General features: G+C 25.6%; 1 protein-coding gene across 1 annotated transcript; it reads left to right on the top strand.

Moving 5' to 3' along the window:
- The first annotated feature begins 8,878 nt into the window (after positions 1-8,878).
- Positions 8,879-20,302, top strand: LOC114121067 (fasciculation and elongation protein zeta-2). Its single transcript, XM_027983219.2, has 8 exons — positions 8,879-9,532; positions 17,136-17,247; positions 17,318-17,464; positions 17,544-17,616; positions 17,694-17,944; positions 18,017-18,092; positions 18,174-18,239; positions 19,275-20,302. Exons 1-8 carry the CDS (start codon positions 9,060-9,062, stop codon positions 19,289-19,291), a joined length of 1,215 nt encoding a protein of 404 aa, XP_027839020.1. The 5' UTR covers positions 8,879-9,059; the 3' UTR covers positions 19,292-20,302.
- Positions 20,303-22,382: the final 2,080 nt, after the last annotated feature.

Raw genomic sequence — 22,382 nt, 5'->3', positions numbered from 1 at the left:
AATTCTCATAAATTATAAGTTTTAATATTTGTCCTAACCACAATTTTAAAAAAGCGGGTAAGTGGGTACTACTCTGCTGTACATTAGGTGCCGTATGGATCATTATCATATATTATAGGAGTGTTAAATTTGAATCCAATTATAGGTATTATTGTATACGAAAAACGATTCTGAACGAAAATGATTTGTTAGCCTAGGATATCATTTCGAAGGGTTGGTGAAAAAGATAGTTTAAGTTTTAATGACCTGAATACATCAGAATTTAAGTTCTTTTATAATTATTATAACCTAAACTTATGGAAAATCTCGTATTGAATTTTCAACTCTTAGCTGCTTATACAAAAAATTTTATGAATTATACCAACAAAATAATTTACAAATATTCATGGTTTTGACGAATTTTTGTCAATATTTGAACTTCAAATACTAATAAAAAAAATTGTGCCTATGTATAAATGTATTCTTATAATTTTTTAATCACTATAGGAATAACTTATGAAGAACTTTGTATTAAATTTTCAAGTATTTTTATTGGGTCAGAAAAAATTTTATCGACACTTCAAAAAAAAATTTTCAGAAAAATTGAAAATTTTAGTTGTCTATAAATAGCTCAAAAAAATTCAAAATATTTTGAAAATTAAATCATGTAAAGAAAATTTCAATCTAAATAACTGGCAAAATATTCAAGTATCTATGACTTATACTTTTTGAATAATAACAAATATAATCGTTTGAGGATAAATCGTTATTAACGAATAAGGAACTTTGTATTAAATTTTCAACATTTTTTGGTCATCTAAATTTTTTTTATTGACACTTCAAAAGAAAATTCTCATAAAAATCGAAAATTTCAGTGGTCTATAAATAACTCAAAAAAGTCAAAAAATTTTGAAAATTTAACTGTATATAGATAACACTAACATAAACATTTGGTAAAATTTTCAAGTATTTACAGTGATTAGTTTTTGAATTACAATCATATAAAAAAAACCGATTTGGTCGAAAACTGGTTTTGCGTAAAAATTCCCGTTTTACTGTCATTTTTTTTAATTTTTCTCAATTTTTTTGAAAACTGTTGGAAATTGTTTAGTTTTCATCTTTATAATGCACCAAGGATATTCACTTTGCCATTGGAAACCACGCCCAAAATTTGAAATTGAAGCATTATTTCGTCTAGTTATGCTATACACAGACACAAAAAAAATACACATCATTGTAAAATCAATACATTCATCACTCCATTCAGAACCTAAAAATATAAGAAATATAAGAAAATATTAAGAATATAATCACTTTTTTATTATTGTAAAAGCTAAAACTCTTATGAAATTTAATTTAATAAAACATATACCATATAATTATAGTAAGTTATAAAAAATCGAAATCAAAATATAATATTAAATTGATTTATAAATAATAATATGCTATTTATGTGAAATAAAAAACAAAATATTGAAATTTTTATTTTGTATATACATATATTATATTATTTAATTACTAATTAGTTAAGATAATTTAAAATTTAGATACAATATTTCAATACGAGTATTATTCAAATACTTGACTAACTTTTTTCATTTGGTCGAAAAGGGAAAGGAACAATTTTAGCGGAAATCGGCCATGCCCGAAGCGTTTTATCGGACCAGTAAAGTGATGAGACTCGTCAATATACATAATACAAAAAGGTTCATTTCACCAAATTTTTGTCACTTTGCATACCACTAAAATATTAAAAATACACTCACGAACGGTGACGTGGAATTGGTTAGATCGTGAATTGTTGAACATCTAATGACACATATCGACGGACGCAGAATATAAGTTTTACAATTTTACACTGCATCGTCGTCGCCGATTCCTGTTTATTATTCATCAGCCTCTTAGGTTTGGTCTTTATATACTTTCTGCTATCAGACTTTTTTTAGCATAACTGAATCTAAATCTCAAAAAACTTTGTACGACTGTTAACGCATAATTTTTAAAAATTTAATAAAAACGTTTTAACTGTAGGTATTTACTGCATACAGTCTACTTGTACCTAGAATAATTATGAGTTTTTAATGCCTTTACTCATAAAGTGAATATACCTGCATTTAACAAGTACTATATTAATTATATAATGTATATTTGTATGAAAATTTTAAAATTCTGAGCAAAACAATGAATATATTGATTTCAACATGATGATATGTTTGTTTTTTAGATCCTGAACGAAATAATGAATGTATTGATTTTACAATGATATGTGTTTTTTTGTGTGTCTGTGTACGGCATAACTTATCGAAATAATACTTCAATTTTAAACTTTGGGAGTGGTTTACGATGATAAAGTCAATATCCTTGGTGCATTATGGAGGTCAAAAATAAAAATTTTCCAGCAGTCTTCAAAAAAAAATCTGGAAAAATAACAAAAAAAAAGTGACGGAAAAATGGAATTTTTACGCAAAACCAGTTTTTGACAAAAATTATTTTTCATATGGTTGTAGCTCAAAAACTAATCACCATAAATACTTTAAATAAGACATTTTAAATTTTTTTTGTATATAAATGTTGATTAAAAATTATTTTCTGGGCAGAGATGCTTGAAAATTTAATTCTAAATCTCACAAAAGTTATTTTTATACCTGTAAAAAATTACATATAAATAATTTTTATTTATTGCATTTGAAATTAAAATTTGTACGAAATTCGTCAAAATCGAAAATCATTACAAGCAATTTTGTAGTTAAAATACTAAAAGTAAAGTAAATAATTTTAATAGCTTTATCAAAAAAGCATATCACTTGTATAGTAAACGTTTCCACTCATAATCGTTTTTCGAATACAATGGTATATTATTTTAATGTTATCATTGAATTAAAATTTAAGTAATTTAACACACATATAAAAGTGGCCCACTCGACAATTAATGTACTACAGAGCGGTACTCACTTACAAATTACAATAAGTAATGTTACTGCTGCAGAAGTTGATAGTACAACTATTATCATAATATTCAATTTGTTTAAAAATAATATGAATTATTCATGATTAACTTTTTTGTTTCGTATTTTATTTAATTTAAATTTGTATGATATGTCATAGGATTATTATACAGCTAAGCCTTATTGGTAAATAAATTTTAATCTTATGGTAATCACGAAACTGCGTAGATTATAATGATAATAAACACCTATAAAACGGTTTTATATATTAACCTGGTATTTTTCAGTTATAGCTTATATATTATATCAAGTGAAGGTTAAAGTTCAAATTTTGATAAAATACATCAACATTTATTTTTGTTTTTGTATCTGTAGTTGTAAAACATCATTACTTGTCGAAATAATCTTTCAATTTAAAACTTCAAGGATGGTTTCCAGGGATAACCTCGAGTTAGGTCCTGAATTTCAAAAATAGCATGAATTGAGTCCGGACATATATTTTATCGAGTATGCGAGTTAAGTCTCCATATATTTTATCGAGCACATGAATTGGGTAAAGCCTATATTAGCGTTACTTAGAGTCCTAAAAGACATCACATGGAGGTTGGCTAAAAATTATTCCAAAAAATCACAAAAATCTGCAAGTTATTTTGTAGTTGAAAATTCATAAAATGTGTAGTATTTATATCTAAGATTAAAAAATTCAACACAAAGTTTTTCATAAGTTTGGCTTTAAATAACTATAGAGAAAACTCGAGCATCATAATAGGAAAAAATGTTTTTACCCAAGTCAAAATACTTGAAAATTTAATACAAAATTTGTCGTGAATTATTCTTATAATAATTCAAAAAATTATAAAAATACAAAGGCATTAGGCACATTTTATAAGTTTTAAGTTCAAATATTGACAAATTTCGTCAAAATCGTGATAATTTACAAGTTATTTTGTAGTCAAAAATGTATAAAAAATGTGTACAGTAGCTAAGAACTTGAAAGTTTAATACAAAATTCTCCATAAGTTTGGCTTACAATAATTATAAAAGGATTTGAGCGTTGCCCAATTAAAAATTTTTATCTTAAGTTTAAATTTTTACGAAATCAAAAACCTGCATAAGTAAAATAACGATTTACTATCAAATAATTTTAGATTTTTGTTTAAGTTAAAAATTACTAGTCATAAAATCTTGAATTATACACCAGTGGTTTAAATTGGCATTTTTCGTACAAAATTTAATTTTGGGATGTTCAGTTTATTAAATCATAAACCACCTTTTTCACCACCCAATGGAAAATAATATATCCTAGGCTGATAAATCATCTCAGTTCAGAATCGTTTGTTGTATACAATGATACTTATCATTGGATTCAAATTTAACACATACATTATAGTGACCTACTCTATATCCGAGATCTACTCGATACCTACTGTATAGCAGAACGTTACCCACTTGACCCTTTTTTTCGTACGCAATTATTTAAAATTAGATTTAAATTTAACACATCAATCAAAGTGATTTACTCAATGACGAACTTAGGTTAAATTTATCATACGACAATGACTTAACTTTTCTTTTTTTTTTTATTTTAATTACATAAAATTACTATACATACATTTTGAAAAATACTTAATTTTTGTTAATGTAAGTATTTTTGGTTTATTTGTACCAAAATAAAAAAAAATAGTTATTACAAATTTGAAACATAATAGTCAATTAGTAATAAAAATGATTTTTGTTAATATTTTAAAACTTCAATTTTTTACGTTCATTTATTTTTTATAATTAAAATAGAGTTTAAGTTTTAAAATGTATACCTTTGTCCTTTATGGCTTTATAATATAGTCATGATGTGGGTAGAGTAACTGATAGATAGGTGGCGGGCGCGCGGGAGCGCCAGTATTTGTTCGAGGACAAACATATGTTGAGACATCCTGTTTAGTTATATATAATTGTGAATGAGTATAATTCACTAATAATAAAGGTGATTCAAACTAAACTGTGGACTGAACCACATATTTTATTTTAACATTTTAATATTGAATACTATAGCAGTATAGCTGCAATAAAAGTCAATATAGATTGATGGTGGTTTAAAAATCTTCTATAAGCAGTATAAGCATTTTGAATAGAATCCACTTAATCAACAAGATATAGCCATATATGTACCATAACATTGACATTAATTATTCAATTTTAAAAAGGGCCATATTGATAAGAACATTAGATATAACTATATAAGTATATAACATTATACTCATTGGAGCATTATAGGCTTCTGTTTTAATAGGCCACTAAATTAGAAATCAATTAATTATTAATTTTATGTTTACATGTCTTAAGTGCTTGAGACTATATAAATTATTTAAGAATTGGGTAAGCTTTGTATGAATCTGTGCTTTTATGTGTAACTTGCTACAAAAACGCACTTGGTAATCGGTAGAATGCTTGGAGGTGTAATAGACATTTATTCGATTATAAATGGTTCTTTTCACAATCTGGCAATAAAGTGAGCGAGAATTTATTTATAAACCAAAATCGGAATTAGTTATTAACACTATCAAAAATATACTTATCTTTAATTGTGGTTATTAACCTGTATAGGTATTTTTATTCATTGCTATTAAATATTAAGAAATAAAAAAATATTCAAAATATTATTAAATGATAGAGGTCTTTAATTCTTTATATAATCAATACAAATATAAGATACTGTTTTTTTTTTTTTACAAAAACAAATGGGAGATATAATATGTAAGTATTTATGGACTATAAGTTTTTCACATCATAATAATTTTGGTGCAATACTTTATAATTCATAAAACAATAGTTTTACAATTTTATGAAGGTATAATAATTAATAACTATAATATTCTATTTAGTATATAATATCCATTATTCATATTCCATACAGAATTATAAAAGTATAATGATAATTCTTATTTATATGGTTTTACATTTTATAACGTCAAACATCTCTAACAAAATATTTTAAATAATTTAACTAAACAATCACGTACAAAATTAAGTATTTATTATAAAAAAATAATAATATTGGAGTCTGAAATAATACTCGTATCTCGTAGTCGCGATCGTTCCAGAAATAGAAATAGAAGAGTATATCAATATCCATTGCCTTATACATTCGGGACAATACCGTTTTCAAATTACAAACAATTATTTTTTCTTATTTCAATCAAAGTAAATATTTATGAAGTCAAAAATTATAATCTAAAAAAAAGGTAAATACCTATTATGTTGCTATATTGTATGCACTATATTATCTATATTGTTTTATATTATTATATATCAATTATAATAATTGATAATATTGAATTTCAGAAAACTACAGTTTAATTTAATGTATTTATTTTAAAATAATAAATGTATGAGTATGACAGGTAATTGATAAAAAAATTAATAATATTTTGAAATTAATACAGCTTTAAAATAACTTGATCCTTAAGATAGGTACTCGGTACATGGGTATACTTGTGTTTAAAAAAATATATTAATGAATAATAATATAGTCAATACTCAATATAATGTTACAACTTGTTAATTTATTTATTCTATACGAAATAAAGTTTAATTTTTCATTTACATATGTAATAATAGGGTCTATTAAGATGTTATTATTAGAAACAAAATAATTCTGTAAATAAACCATTCGCCCTTTTTTAATTAATCGCTCTCTTCCTGGATGTACAAGATCAACACACATTACTGATATTAGTATAATAATTACTATTAAATATTAATTTATATTAAAAGTAAACAATAATAAAGATTTTGGTATTTATTAATATTTTCAAATGGATTAAATTGTGTTTATTATTTTAATTATACAATTATTTTAAGAAGTAAAATAAACTGGTAATAGGCAGATTTTTAATATGTATTAACTTATTGGTACCTATCCGTTATTGTATAATATACTATTATACTATAAATACAATAAATATTTATTTTCTTGGGGAGTAAATTTTAAAACATAATATATACTTATTACACAAATATATAATATTATTTATTACTTTATTAGGTATACCATACCTACCTATATAAATATGTGCAATGGGGAAAAATTCTTCATTGCGTGCAGACACCCAACTGCAATATCGGTGGCGCCAAGCATACATATATACGAAACTTCGTACCTCGTGATACCCTGCGCCATACAAATTGTTATTTTAAGTAGTTTTCATTGTATTTCATAAATACTATATAATATTATAGTTAGTTAGTTACTTACTGAAAAAATATACAATATTCCTTAGTAATCACCTATTTTTTTTTTGGAAATAAGACTATTTACATTATATGTATATTTAAAAATTCGAATTTTATATTTATACATGATTTAATTTAATATAATATATTAAACCATCTTCATAAATATTAAATGTTAACTTTATTTATTGTGTAATAAACCGGAGTTTGTTTATATATGTATAATAATATAAATCTTACGGCCATTTTTTTAAGTTAAAAATTGATATGTATACATTATTAATAAAGTATATCCCATCAAAACATCAAAACTATGTATTTCCCCTGTAGGCTTTAATATAATAAAAACTACAGTTATAATATAAATTAAATATTAGCAGTGAGTAAAAAAAGAAATAATATTAATGTTCATTATTCATTGTAAAATACCCCAATTTCCCATATTAAATAATCAATTTTTCCATTGAGTGGTCATATCTTATAATATTATTGTGTTCGATTCCTAAAAAATGTATTTACATATTACTAAATTATTACACTTTTTGTGATTTACTCACATAGGTCATAGTCCACAACTTATACTTTATACTTACTCCATAACTTAAGAGTATATTATATGGTAACCATTAATATAATAATATGAATTATGATTTTTTTTAGAGAGAAAATCGATTATAATTGGTAAAAAATAAACTGTTCAACTTTTAACTATCTACTTGTATTACATTACATTCATTATACACTGTTTTAATAATATTACCTATACAACTTATGTGGGGCATTCGATTATAAAAACATAATTATTATTTTATTACTGCAGTATTAGTGTATGATATATGGACATAACAAAACTCTGAACAATTAATGTGCATAATTATTATGTTTTATTAATTATAGGTATATTGTACATTGTGTCTTATCTTTTATTTAGTATTTTTAAAATACTCTGGGAAAAAAACATATACGCAGCAGCAAGTGGTCACAGTGTTTACGGATCAATAGTATGCGTCAAAGGGAGTAGAGTGAGGGGACGGTACATTCCGCCCTTTTATGCGCGAGCTCCTTTCTTGTACACACAATCGCAGTACACAGCAAAGCTTTTGAAAATTGTTCGACCAAATAAAACTTTCAGTATTACCAACATATTCACCAAAGTTGTAAATGCCATAATCCATAATATAGTAAAAATGTATACGATGTACATTATCGGCATTAGGCTGCAGGTATAAATGATTCAACACAAATGCGTAATGAGGCTTTGTAAGACAATGTTGAAAGTTCAACTGCAATTTAGTTTCATAAAATAACCGTACATCATCGACACTATAGAACAGTTTAAACTTTTAGTTTAAATGAATTATTTTGATTGTCGAGAATATATTTATTCTTTTACGGGTCTTCACGAATTCGGTAGTCAGAATCTTAACAGAGTCACGACATAATATCGTTGTCCAAGTACGCCAGCTATCGGAACTAAAAAAAAGAAAACTCGTCTATCAGCAATAAAAACAACTAATTATTAAATTCGGACGAAATGTAGAAAGAATTAACAACTCTGTATATACGACACAATACATTATTAAACGTAGCTACGACGAAAACGAATGTGACGCGTACAATAATTACCGTACATGCGCGACACTGTCGCAGCTCCGTGCATTTACGGCGCCAAGCGGTTCACGATCCCTACGGCGGCGGGCGACCGTTTTACGGTGGTTGCTACTTGCTCAGTCGCTAATACTCAGTGCCGTTCGGACCGCGTGCCTCGTCGTTCGTGTGTCGGTTGTTGTTACGCGGGTTGCATTCGTTCGTCTCGTCCTGGTAGGCCTATCTTTACATTATTAATAATTTTTTTTTTAATATCCATCGCCGTCAGCCAGTCCAAACGCTTATTTTCTAAGAGCTATGCTTGATATGATGAACAAAATGGCCGAACTCAAGTTCGAAGCGCCGCTGGCGCAATTCGAGGAATCAGATGAGTGGACGAAAATTATGGACGATGACTCGCCGCTGCAGTCGGCCAAACACAATCTTCATATTCACCATCATCAACAGGGAAATAGTCAGCCGACGACAGGTGGTAGCGTACGCAACGAAAATGAAGAGCAACTGGACAACATGCTGAGCAACAGTAGTAGGGCGCAGGAACCTGTGAACAAGTCGTGCACACAATGTGGGGCGAACAACAACAATATCGGTGTGGAAGTGACGACATCGGACACAGACAATTTTGGCGAGACATTTAGCGGGTCTTTGGAAGATCTCGTGCACACGTTCGACGATAAAATAACCAGATGCTTTTGCGATTACGAGGAGTCTGTGGAGAAATTAGCACCAGTTCAAATCAGGACTCAGGAAGAAATAATGAATGAATGCCAGTGAGTTATACCTTACACTCTATATTATAATATCATGATAAAATAAAATTATAGTATTAATATTATAATATTACGCCGTATTTGGTTATTTTTATTCGGTTATATTATTATTTACTTGAGGGTGAGTCTGGAAGGGTGGATTTTAATGTATTAATTATATTATATGTTTACATACAAGGTAATAACTAATAAATAATTATGAAATAATATACTTATTAGTTTGTTGATTGTACTTACAAATGTTAAGAGTTGAACTGCCACAATAACCTATAAAAGCATAATAATATGTATACAATTTATAATTTAAATATAGGTAGATTATAGGTATAGCAAGTATTGTTCGGTTTTGCGGTAAGGAAGATTTACTAGGTAGATACATGTTTATACTGAATGTGGCATGGGTTACCAAGTTTACCCATTTTTGTGTAAGCAAATAACATTGTGGGCAATAACAATGGCTCATCACCCTGTGTTAGGTACCTAGCTGTTATAATTTTGTAGGTCAAACATTACATATATAGATCGAACGTCGTCATCGTCGTCATTTAACCGAATACCTTTTTTCTCAACCGATAATCACAGCTGCGCATGCGGAATGCACTACACGGTCCATACAAGCAAAAATCAAATATTCCTGCAAATTGAAATAATTGTGTTTTCTATTCACATCGACATTTACAATTATGATATATTTACATTATATATTTCAACATAATGACTTCCGAATTATTACAAATATTTCGATATTTCATATCGTAGTGTATTCGCTAAAATTCTAAAGGTTTTAAAAACACGATTCGCCTACTCGACCTAACACAATATACATTATTTACGAGTGGACGGGTTATTATATACTATAATACTATATACAATGAGATCGTTACGCCTCGGCACGCGAATAAGTGAATCACCGCCACAAACCGTATGTACGTTTATTAAGACAACGAATGAATAATATAATGACGAGAATCATTATTATCACGATAACAAAATATTGTCAAATACTAGTACTGTGACGAGCTAATAGCTACTAACCTATGACTATTGAGGTAACAAATAGTTAATAATATAAATATTTCACATTTATTTTACTAAATAGTAGGAACCAATGTTCATTTTGAATTTAATTAATAGTTTTACATTAGAAATGTTTTGATCAAAATATCAAATTAGGTTTACACAAATTATGAAAAATGTTTGTTTTAAATCGTGTGCATTAAACTGTTGTATAATAATAAGTAATAACTTGTAATAAGTGATATATTTTAGTACTGCATCATTTAACTAAACAGAGCACGTGTACCAGAGGAAGTCGTACAAAGACACTAAGTTATTAGTTATCAGCTTTTTTTATCGTTATTTGATAATTTTTTATTTGACAACTGTTATAATTTTCTATTACTGTAAAATGTATGCATCTATTCACTACCCTTGATATATTTTTAGTTATTGCTTAAATAAACTAATAGATTGTTGGTATTAATAAATAATAATAATCGGACATTTTTAACCCATAAAAGGTATTAATATTTATGACCTATATGTACCATATGGATACATTTAAATTATATAATATGTGCAATATTGTGCTGTTTATTTATTTCAATAGAATCTCAGAATGTTTCCCACATTATTCTTAAATTTCATTGCTTCGTATACCTTTGGCTATTAGGTACTAATAATAATTATTATGTATAACATAGTACCTATTACGTACCTAAATTATTAGATATCTTATAGTTTTAAATATATATACAACTTTTTTTTTAAATTTAACATTATAAAATCAGTATATGTTTTTATATAATTTCCGCTTAAAATGGTCACGAAAAGAATATTATACATTTTTTTTATATAAACAATTAAGTAAACCTAAATAATCAAATTTTATTAGGTATAAATAAAACGATCATAATTATACATTTTTAAATATTTTGTTTACAACTTACCATTTTTAATTAGGTCAATTGAAAAAAATGTTTAATAATGATTATGTAATTTAAGTTAAATGCCTAAATTAATTTAAACTATAGAAATCTATTTTCATTATATTTAATCAATAAACACTTAAAAGCCATTATCCATTGTTATGTACTTGTATTAAGTATTAACATCTATTAATATCTATTTTACATCTATAACAATTTGTCATTTAGGTTATTATGAAGTATGAATATAAACGAGTATATTGTACTTTGTCTATTATATCTATTATAAAGTATAGATAATAAATTCTCTATAGACACATAATACTGTTGTCTGTAAGTATTTCATCAAATTTGGTTGTTCTTAAGTATTATTTAGATGTTTAATAGAAAAATATCAGGCATTCTGGAAATAAAATTAGAAATAAACCATAACTACTATCATGTTATTTAAATAATAACCTACAATGCGCCTATCATAGATTCACACACATAATTAAAGACGCTGGCTGTTGTCCAAAGTTCAAGGTTAGACCATAAATGCAAAAATGTTAGTTTTGAAATATAATACACTTATAACATATAAACATTTGCCTATTTTTAACTTCACGACTTTTTCGTCAAAACAATTTTGGCGTCTTATACTATAGAAAGCACTGCCAAAGTTCCAAGATTTATATTATTATTTTATATTTATGTGGTGAAAGTTAAAATATTTAGGTTTTTTTATTTACTTGCTTAATTAAAACACATTTTTTAATACCCTTGTATTATATCATATATTGTACTTTCACATAAATACTTAATGACTAATTAAATAACATAAATAAATAAAGTTAAATTGAAACTATTTATTGATTATTCTATATGATATAGGTAATCAGCAAAGATGAACGTGTTGTTATTTATTATAAATTATATATATTATATAAGATTATAATATTTAATGCATAATTGTATTAAGTATTATTGTATACGGTAGATTGATAGTAAATAATAATAATGTATATCTTGCAAACAAACAATACACATTTTTCAAATAATATTTTTATAAATTTGCTTGCGTAAAATACATGTTGAAATTGACTTAATAATATTATACATCCATAAATTGGGAATACTGTATCTAGTATCTACCTATATTACTAACGCTGATTAAATTTTATAAATAGTGTGTATTGTAATATATCTATTGAGTTACAATCTCTACGATAAGTTTAATATCAATATGATATAATTGGCTTTTTACACAAATAAGTAAATAACCTTAATAATCAATGATATTATATTATTTATCTAGGAACGTTTTGAAACGTCTGGTCTCTGGTGCACCATATGTCCATATTCACATGATAAATCATATCAAGTTATAGGTAGTTGATCAATAACCACTATATAGTATATATAGCACCTACTTAATAGTTAGTCAGTTACTTTTTTTTAGGTGAAAGTTGTTGAATGATCTCTTATATTTTTATACTAGACGAAAAAAATATACCTACCTACATTGGCTACATTATATTACATTACAAAAACATCGTATAGGTATTATAAAATAATGTTATAATGTTAAAAAATATATAAAAATGTTTAGGCTCTCCGTGATTCTAAAAAGTCTGCTACATATTTTAAAATCGTTTCTTACGGATCACTATATATTATTTAATTTTTATCATCATATAAATGCCACCATGTATGAGTAAAAAATATCTATCTGTTCCTCTACGTTTTTTGTTGCCCTATGGCCTATTTGGTCGAATTATTTTATATTTATACGATGTATTTATTATTATAGATGGCGGGGAGATAACAAACTTGAGTGGCGGGGTTATAAAGTTTTCACTTGCCTCGGCGGTGTTGTAACAATTTACCGATTCTACCGATATTAGTTGTTATGAACTAAAGCTATTCATTTTTAATTCTTACCTATTGATAAATTTATATTTATTTTATGACTAATAATGTCTAGTGTATGTGACGAATTACTACAACAAATTACTAAATATTTATTATTTTACAGTTAGGAATATAATTATGTTAACTAAGTACAATATGTGAGAAGTGTGAAATTATACAATATGTTAGATAGTATTAAAAGTGTAAGTCATTTTTTGTTTACAATTAATTTGAGATGATTCATGCTATTAAAACACGAAGTTATTAACCAAAGACGTCTTTTGGTTATACATAAACATGTGGATTTATCTCGAATAGTTGAATGTACCTACTCCTGATATATCCCGTAAAAACTAAAAAACCAGTTTTAATACTACTACCGTAATGATGCACATATAAAAACTAGCAGGTAACTGAGACTTCACTTGAACCCATGCAATCCAATTGCGTTAAAATTCTTTTCGACGGTAACTTTATAGTATATAATTTATATATTTCGTGTTTATTTGGTTGTTTATTTTACAATTGATTAATTATTATGTATAATTTTTCATTAAAATGGTTTTTGTGTTTAAGATAAGGTAATCAAGCCTTGATAAATAGGTATTTAAAATTAAATAAAAAAAATTATCTTAATATTATAATAATATTTAATATTGCTTGAATACATAAAAAACAAAATTAACGTAAAATATATACAAATCGCTAATATGTTATTATACTTTGATAATTACAATATGTCGTGTATATTTTTATTAATTATTAATTATATTAGTCAAAACGTATATTAGAGATGACCGACGGTCACTTGTCCATTGCTAGGTTGTTATTATAAAGGAATTCACTACACCTTATTGTCCATGTAGCACTTCTTATTCAAATCGTGTCATTCAAATAATCGTTGGGATAAATAGTTAACGTTAAGACTGAAATGTCTGAACAAATATAATATATAATAATATGTGCCTATGCGTTAAGTGTTACATTCTATCTCTATGTATTATAATGGTAAATTAAATTAAATCAAATTCTGAATGGTGATCACGTTTCCTGTTTTAATAATAATGAAGGGCCTGTGGGGCGGTTCCTAAGAATGGTCACGATTGCATAACGTATATGATGAATGATGATTCTGTAAATATTTTAACTATCCCACGATAAATACCTACTTTAACATACAATATTGTTCGTATCGTGGTCTATAATACAGTGATTGACGCATTTATATATTAAGCGGAAGTAAATTAGGTTTTATCTAACAATATGTCAGCGTGTGCCTATAATATATTATCCATTTTTCGTATCTCAATCCCATATTGTATTCACAATTATTGTTTTATTTATATTATTATAAATACAGTTTGTATTTTGTCTAATTTTTAATTACATTTGCCATTATATACAGTAAAAATATAAAGTTAAACATGTGTTAAATACTTAAGTATACAAAATATGACTAAAACATAATAACAAATTAACTGAGTATATACCTAATCATCAAATTATAGGTATTTAATCTCGTATTTAACTATTTAAGATGTGTCTAGGACCTAGGCATGGGCGTAAACTGGGGGAGCGAGGGGTCAACTACCCCCTTGATACTTTGCAAAATGTATTTATTGGGTATATATTAGTCTCTAAGTATCTTAAAGTATACGGTATATCGACATAAAATAAAGTTTGCCCCCCCCATAAAAATTTCCCAAGTTACACCCATGGACCTAGGTTATCTAAAATTATATCAAAAATGAAACCCGCGTTAAAATTACGGCTTCTTACGACTTTTAGGGTGCTCTATAGTCTAGAGTAATAGCTTTACTAATCCTACGACATAATAAATGCAATTGTTATGCGTGTAGGACAGATGTTTCGAAAACTCAGATTATATATAATTTATGTACTATATATATAGCCTATAGGTACCCATCTTGATACTATTAACGTGTTTTTAGACTATTTAAAAATATATCTATACGACTGTGTATAACCGCAGAAGGAAAGAATTTAAGTTTAATCGTTGTAGGTATGTAAAGAAGTACGTATTTGACATAATATGTCACATATATGTAATGTACTAATATTTAGTTATACATTTTTTCTTATTCTTATAATAATAAGTAATAACGTTATAATATGATAATAAATTTGTATCTATTAATCATTAATGTAAGGTACCTACTACCTAGTACCTACGTAAGTAGGTAATATTTAGTGTCGATTCACTCGATTTCATAGTTAAAAACATTTTTCACTATTTCGGTAAATATGTTTGGTAAATATAAGTGCCGTTATTTAATTGTTTATTAATTATTAGTACCTTAATTGATTATTGATTATACTATAGTCAATTATATATTATTTTCTGTTTTTTTACCCTCAAATATAATCACATTTGATACAACAACAATCAAACTAATTATTATACTTTTAAAAATGGGGCTTCAGACTTCATAACTTATCAGACATGCAATCACTTAAATCACACACCTCCTGTAATTGGATACTGAAATTTCATCTACTGTTAAGTAGAAATGTTTAAATCATTAAATTAGTTATTAACTACAAGTAAAATATTAATGTGGCAGCTCTTAATTAAGGTACAAAAAAACACTAAATAAATGTTTAAATAATTATGTTAACATTGATAATGTGACACCCTCAAGTATTTGACCTGATTCCCAAGCTAAGTAGGTAAGTCTAGAATTTTAAATTTATGTAGGTACCACACTATCACCAACCTGGCTACTACTTATTTACTTATCAAACTTTTTAAATGTGTGCGGATAATAGTTTGCATAGTAGACAGATAAATTTGGATGACTTCTTAGATTTTTATAAAATCAAAATAGATCTTTGTTGCTTTTTTTATTATTCGAACCAAAAATTTAGCATAGGTACTTACCAGTTACTATATGTTTTAATGTTTATGTTTTAAACATCATTTTAGCAAAATATGTAAAATATGAATTATGTACAAAATAAACAAATAACATTATTTTCTATGATTAGTATTATCTATGGATGCTTATTTTATAATGTGCATAAAAAAACTAAAAAAAATGTATGTATTAAGACAAGGTCCAAACTCTGTGTCATATTCCAAAATATACTATAATTTCTAACTACTTTTCTTCATGAATTTAGTGTCTTTGTTATAATTATTTAGAAGCTTAAAATAAAATTATGTTTTTTTTTTATGTGTAATAATTTACTACTTATTGAAATAATGTAAATTTGACATTGTAAAATATTATAGTTAGAGAAAAGTAGTTAGGTATAACTACTTGTGTATTTATTTATATACCTATGTCCTATACTAATATTTAGTTTAAAGTATTAAAAACAGTAATATAAATTGTTGGCATATGTAAAGCACAACTATAATGGCTATTACATCATCTAAATATAAGGTCAATTGTTCCAGTTGCCCTCAAAAATTTCAACGTATGGTTTGTTGAGTCGTCCCTTTTAAATTAGTAGTAATTTATATTATTCATCCTAGTTAATGGGCTAAGGTCAAATAATTTATCTACACATTATTTATAGTACAATATACAAATAAAATGTGTAATATGTATGTTTAAATAGGTAATAGGTTTATAGCAATTGTTTATTATCTAGTCAATAGTTTCAATAAAATAGTTATCTTATAAAATATGATAATTGAAATCTTATTTAATAATTACATTTAACTCTAATTGTTTGTTTGTTATAGATGATTAATATTTAATAATACGTGTCAATTCAAATACTAATAAGCAAATTATGTTTTCTAATTTTAGAATGTGGTGGACAATCACAGGCAACTTTGGCAATATTCTTCCTATTGACTGGTCTAAGTCATATGCACGCAAAGTTCAACTACCAGTACTCAATTTGAATAACAACATTCAAGTAAAATATCATCATTTATAGTGACTTAATAATAATTTAAACCAAACTATACGTTAAATGTTCTGAATAGGACGAATCCTCAGATGATCTTAGTAGTGAAGATGAAGCTGTTTCAAACGATTTAGATTTACACACTTTGATATTGTCTGGTCCCAGTGCTGATATTGAACCTCCAACTGCTGATGAAGTGATTAGAGAAATTGATGATATCATGGAAGTATGTTGTAAAAGTTTTAATTTAACATTACCTAATTGTTAACTATTAGATACTATAAAAACACATTTTTATATTTTAGGAGGGTACTTCAAATGATTGTACTCCAGATTCTGAACATCATAAGGAAGTTCATTCACCGTTGCTAGAAGAAAGTTAGATCATATTTATTGATAAATGCAGCTTATTTTAAAAATATTTTGTATTAATTACTGTTATTTTTTTTATATAGAATTAAAAACATTGAATGTATCTCAACTTAATGAAGTTTACATGGAGTTGGAGTTGCTGATCAGAGACTATTCTGAAACATTAATTACAGAACTGGCCTTAAGAGATGAGTTGGAGTTTGAAAAAGAATTAAAAAACTCATTTATATCACTATTATTGGCCGTTCAAAACCGAAGAAGACAATATCATGTAGAAAAAAAACGGAATTCAAGAGCAGGAAATACAAATAAAAATGTGACAAATGAGCCTAAAGTATGTTTTGCATTGTATGGTTGTATGTTTTGTTATTATAACTATATTTATATATTATTTGTTATTTTATAGTATTTAACCACAGTCATACCATACCATTTGGATAGTGGACCTTTAAGTAATCAGGCACTTCAAGTTCTCATTAAAAGTAAGAAGAACAAATCTAACTATACTTTTAAATTTTTAATTGATTTGATAAATGATACATTTATAATTATAACATTTTCAGTATTAAAAGCAATAAACGAAGACAGTCCCACAGTACCAACATTACTAACAGACTACATTCTTAAAGGTGAATATTATATTCTCAAACTTATGTTATTCACCATATTTTTTGTTTTTATGTTGTTAATTAAATACTACAAAATATTTAGATAAATATTATAATATTACTTTATCATTCATATTTGGAAAAAGAAATATTGATTATTAAATTTTAGTATAGGACAATATTTCTTACATTCAATTCTTGATTTTATAAACTTAGTTATCTTTTTATATGAGAATGAACAAATTTGCACATGCCAATTATTGAGTTCTAAACTGTTTTTTCCTCCTGACTACATGCTTCTCAATTATTCTGAACTACTGCAAATAACAGTTTAAAAATATAAGTACATGTAAACTAGTTTTATCAGTAGCCTAGATTATTTCCACATGGAAACTTGGCAAATAATTATAAATAATGATCATTGATCAACTAAATTTTGTACTGAACTAAACAATTTGGAAAAAAAAATTTTCTAAGACTATAATTCTTAAGTCTGTGGTGTATCCAAACATTTTTTTTGGGGGGTTAAAAAATATAACAAATTAAATTGTTTTGAATTTTGTTTTTATTGTAATTATACAGTTTATTATTTCTATAACAAGTAATACGGGTTATCAGTGGCACTTTAATACTTTAACTACTTTTACTACTATCAGTATTATACGATTTCTTATAGGAATCTAAAAGTTATATTTTTGATATAGTATGGTGACTGCGTCGACCAATTATAACATTTAATCTAAACTGTGTATAAAGAACAAAATATGATTGTCTAAAAATAATTAGAAAAAGTTTTTATTATTTTTTTAACTTCCTATTGTTTTTTATCTGTACATATTTGATAATAATAACGGTATTTTAATATTTAGCAATTTTAAGTAGAAAGAACCTCTTATCTTTGGACATACCGATACCATCTTCCTAAGTTTTAACAATCATATTAAAAATATTTTTCTTCTTATTTGGCAATCCATGCAATATTTTAATAAGTTTTACTCTTTTTAATGTTTAAAAAAATATCAAAAATGTTATTAATTATCTTTTTTTTTATTTTAGTATTGTGTCCTACATAATTGAAAACGGATCTGTAAAGTAAAATGATCAACTGCACTCTGAAGTCTACGTGATATAACTTATTTAATATTAACTTATTATGGCATAATTCATAGATTTTTAGAGTAATAATTTATTATAAGTTCTACTTGAGGTATATTATATAGACATTATTATTTTATTACAAACATTATACTTGTAATTTGCAATAGTATTTCTGTAATAATAATAACTACAAAACATCTTTCTTCTTTTTAGTATAAATAAAACTAATGTATAATATAAAGTAAATGAAATATATTTTTTTTTGTCTTGTGCCATATAGCTATTATGAAACTAATGAATAATATAGCTATTAATGAATACTCAAATTATTAATAAATATTGACATAAATAACATTTAACTAAAACCTTTCATACCCAATTGGTGCTTCATAATAATAAAATAATGATTTACTTAACCATACTTATTTGATTATTAGCATGAATAAATAATAAATAATAATTTTTAAGATGTCATATATATATTATATTATTAAGTTGATTCCAATATTTGATAGTTAGTTCAGACTCGCATTTAAAGATACTAAACAAATAAACAATATAATACGATCATATATAGTATAAATTATGGGAAATGTTTATTGTGTTGCGCTGGGACCAAAATGAGTGCAAATCATGATGTGAAAGAGTTATTTTATTTATTGTGTTTTTTTTTTTTATGTAATTTTATATTTCTCAATTTAAATTAGACTAAATATATATTAAGATAAACTATAATTTTAGCTTAATTTTAGATTATTTATTATATTGTTTTTGTGATAATCTTTTTATTTATGCTTATGTACCATTTTAAATGTTTCTTTCTTTTTTAAGCTTTATTGATTATTTATACTGTATTGTTTAAATGTATTATATATAATAATGTTTTCATCAAATATCAGATGCAAAATGTTGTATATGCTAACATATTACGCCCCTCTAGTCATAATATTAATAAATGCAAAATAAATGATTGTCAATAAACAGTATTAGTTATTAATTAATAATTGTCATACAGTGTTTATAATTTAAGAGATATGAAAATTTTGATTTCATCAATTTTATCAATAAATAATAATAATATAACTGTTTTGCAACACTTCTTTTGTAATACTGTTACATTTAAATTAAATGCTGTTGCATTGAAGTTATATAGATACATACCTCAGAGTAATACAACAAACTAAGATACTATAATATCTTAATTTGTGATAATAGTGTAATACTTACTAATAATAATTACTCTATGGTACGTACTATATAAAATGAACACAGAAGTTGACTAAACACAATTAAAATATAATTTATCTACGTCAGAGATCTTCAATTTACGGCCCGCAGGCCAGATCTTTGAACCGTCTCACCGAGCTAATTTATGTTTTAAAAATGATACATTAGTAAATACTATTATCTTTTCTTCAATTCCATTGTCTCCCTATTCCTTAAAAACCATTGGCCCACATTGAAAAAACTTTTTCAGATTTAGCCCGTCATAAAAAAAAATTGGAGACTTGTAATTGAATGCAATCAATAGTGTTTATATAAATATGTTTTTTATTTTATATTTTATTTATTAATATTAACATAATTTAATAAATATTAACATTAACTAAAAGGAAACTTTATTTATAAAAATTGATGTTTACCAACTGAGCTAAGTTAGAAAAGTAGATGGGATTCTTTTAATAATTTGTTTTATGATAAAATTACAAAACTACATCATTTTATTTAGAATATCACAAGAGAGTCATAGTTGGCTTGTTGGCCACCCTTGTATTAAGGAACCTACAGGTTACCACCCTTCACTTAATTAAAAAAAAATTTAAAAAGCAATTGCCTCTGAAAATATTGTTCATAATATCACTGATTATATTCAAATTATAAATTAACTTCAGTTATATAATTAAGTTGGAAATATAGTTAAACACCTCTGGAAATTTTATAAATTAATTGACCCACACACATTCTCATTAAGGTCATTAATTGTTTTACTGTTTGATTAATTTACATAGTTAATAATGTTTATATAATAAATCATTGGAAGAAGAGAAATTAATTTTAAATACGTTTTGTTAGAAGTTTAGAAACTTAACACAATTTTCTAAATTATTAATATTGTTTTTTTCATGTAATTAGGATACATTTTTAAACTAGTTAGTGCTGTATAAAACTGTTTTATGTACCTATAGTTTCCAGATTTCTAAATATTTGAATGAAAATATCTACCATTTTAATCAATTTACAATTGCAACCGATCATAAGTATGACATTTATGTATTGTGCTATATTCAGCAGTTATAAGTTTAAATAGATTTTTTTCCACCATTTAATCAGATACAGTATAGTCAATTTTTACAGTTTATTTTATCCTAATTATGTTTGACATTACTCATTAACTAGAACTATAACATCAGTAAATATGAATAATCAACTTCAACTTTTCAAAAAAAGATGCAGGTAACTCTATAGTTTTTTTTTAATAACAATAATAACTATAATAAAAAAAATGTGTTTTTTGTTCGTCATCAGTCATATAGGTAAATGTATTATTTGTACCTATTCAATATTTTATCTACTATAGACTATAGGTATTGTAGCCTGTAGGAATAACTAATCCAGCTTATATTGAATCTATGCTCATAACTTAGTAATGTAATTGGAGTATAATTTACAATAGTTAGGAACGCATTTTAAATAATTTACTTTAAAATGTATTATTATATATTGAATTTTTTTTTTTAATTTAAACAAAACTATATATTTTAGACCACGCAGTAATCTGACGTTATTATATTTATGCAGTTGGAAAAAATCCTCAAAATGAAGCCTTCTTTTTATAGAATATTTTTTATAGTTATTACTATTGTCCAGATGATTAATGTTTTACATATCATCACTTATTATTAATCAAATACTATCATACAAGAGTAACAATCATGGACGATTTAATCACTAGAAAATACAGGATGAATGACAAAATGGGGATGATCTAAAATTTCATGAATAATATAATATTACAAAATAGTTAGCCTAGACAGCGAATTATGACTTGAGTAGGTAAGTAACTAC

Source organism: Aphis gossypii, chromosome 1, assembly GCF_020184175.1.
Source record: "Aphis gossypii isolate Hap1 chromosome 1, ASM2018417v2, whole genome shotgun sequence".
NCBI classification, from domain to species: Eukaryota; Metazoa; Arthropoda; class Insecta; order Hemiptera; family Aphididae; genus Aphis; species Aphis gossypii.
The sequence above is the reverse complement of the archived record's forward strand: the minus strand, read 5'-3'. Positions and strand labels throughout refer to the sequence as shown.

What these genes read in the sequence shown, in the direction of transcription:
- LOC114121067 (XM_027983219.2), top strand. Translation starts at nt 9,060, where the DNA reads ATGCTTGATATGATGAACAAAATGGCCGAACTCAAGTTCGAAGCGCCG. An exon ending in GAAATAATGAATGAATGCCA is followed by an intron (nt 9,533 to 17,135) that starts GTGAGTTATACC and finishes TTCTAATTTTAG; the next exon opens with AATGTGGTGGACAATCACAG. An exon ending in ATGTGACAAATGAGCCTAAA is followed by an intron (nt 17,945 to 18,016) that starts GTATGTTTTGCA and finishes GTTATTTTATAG; the next exon opens with TATTTAACCACAGTCATACC.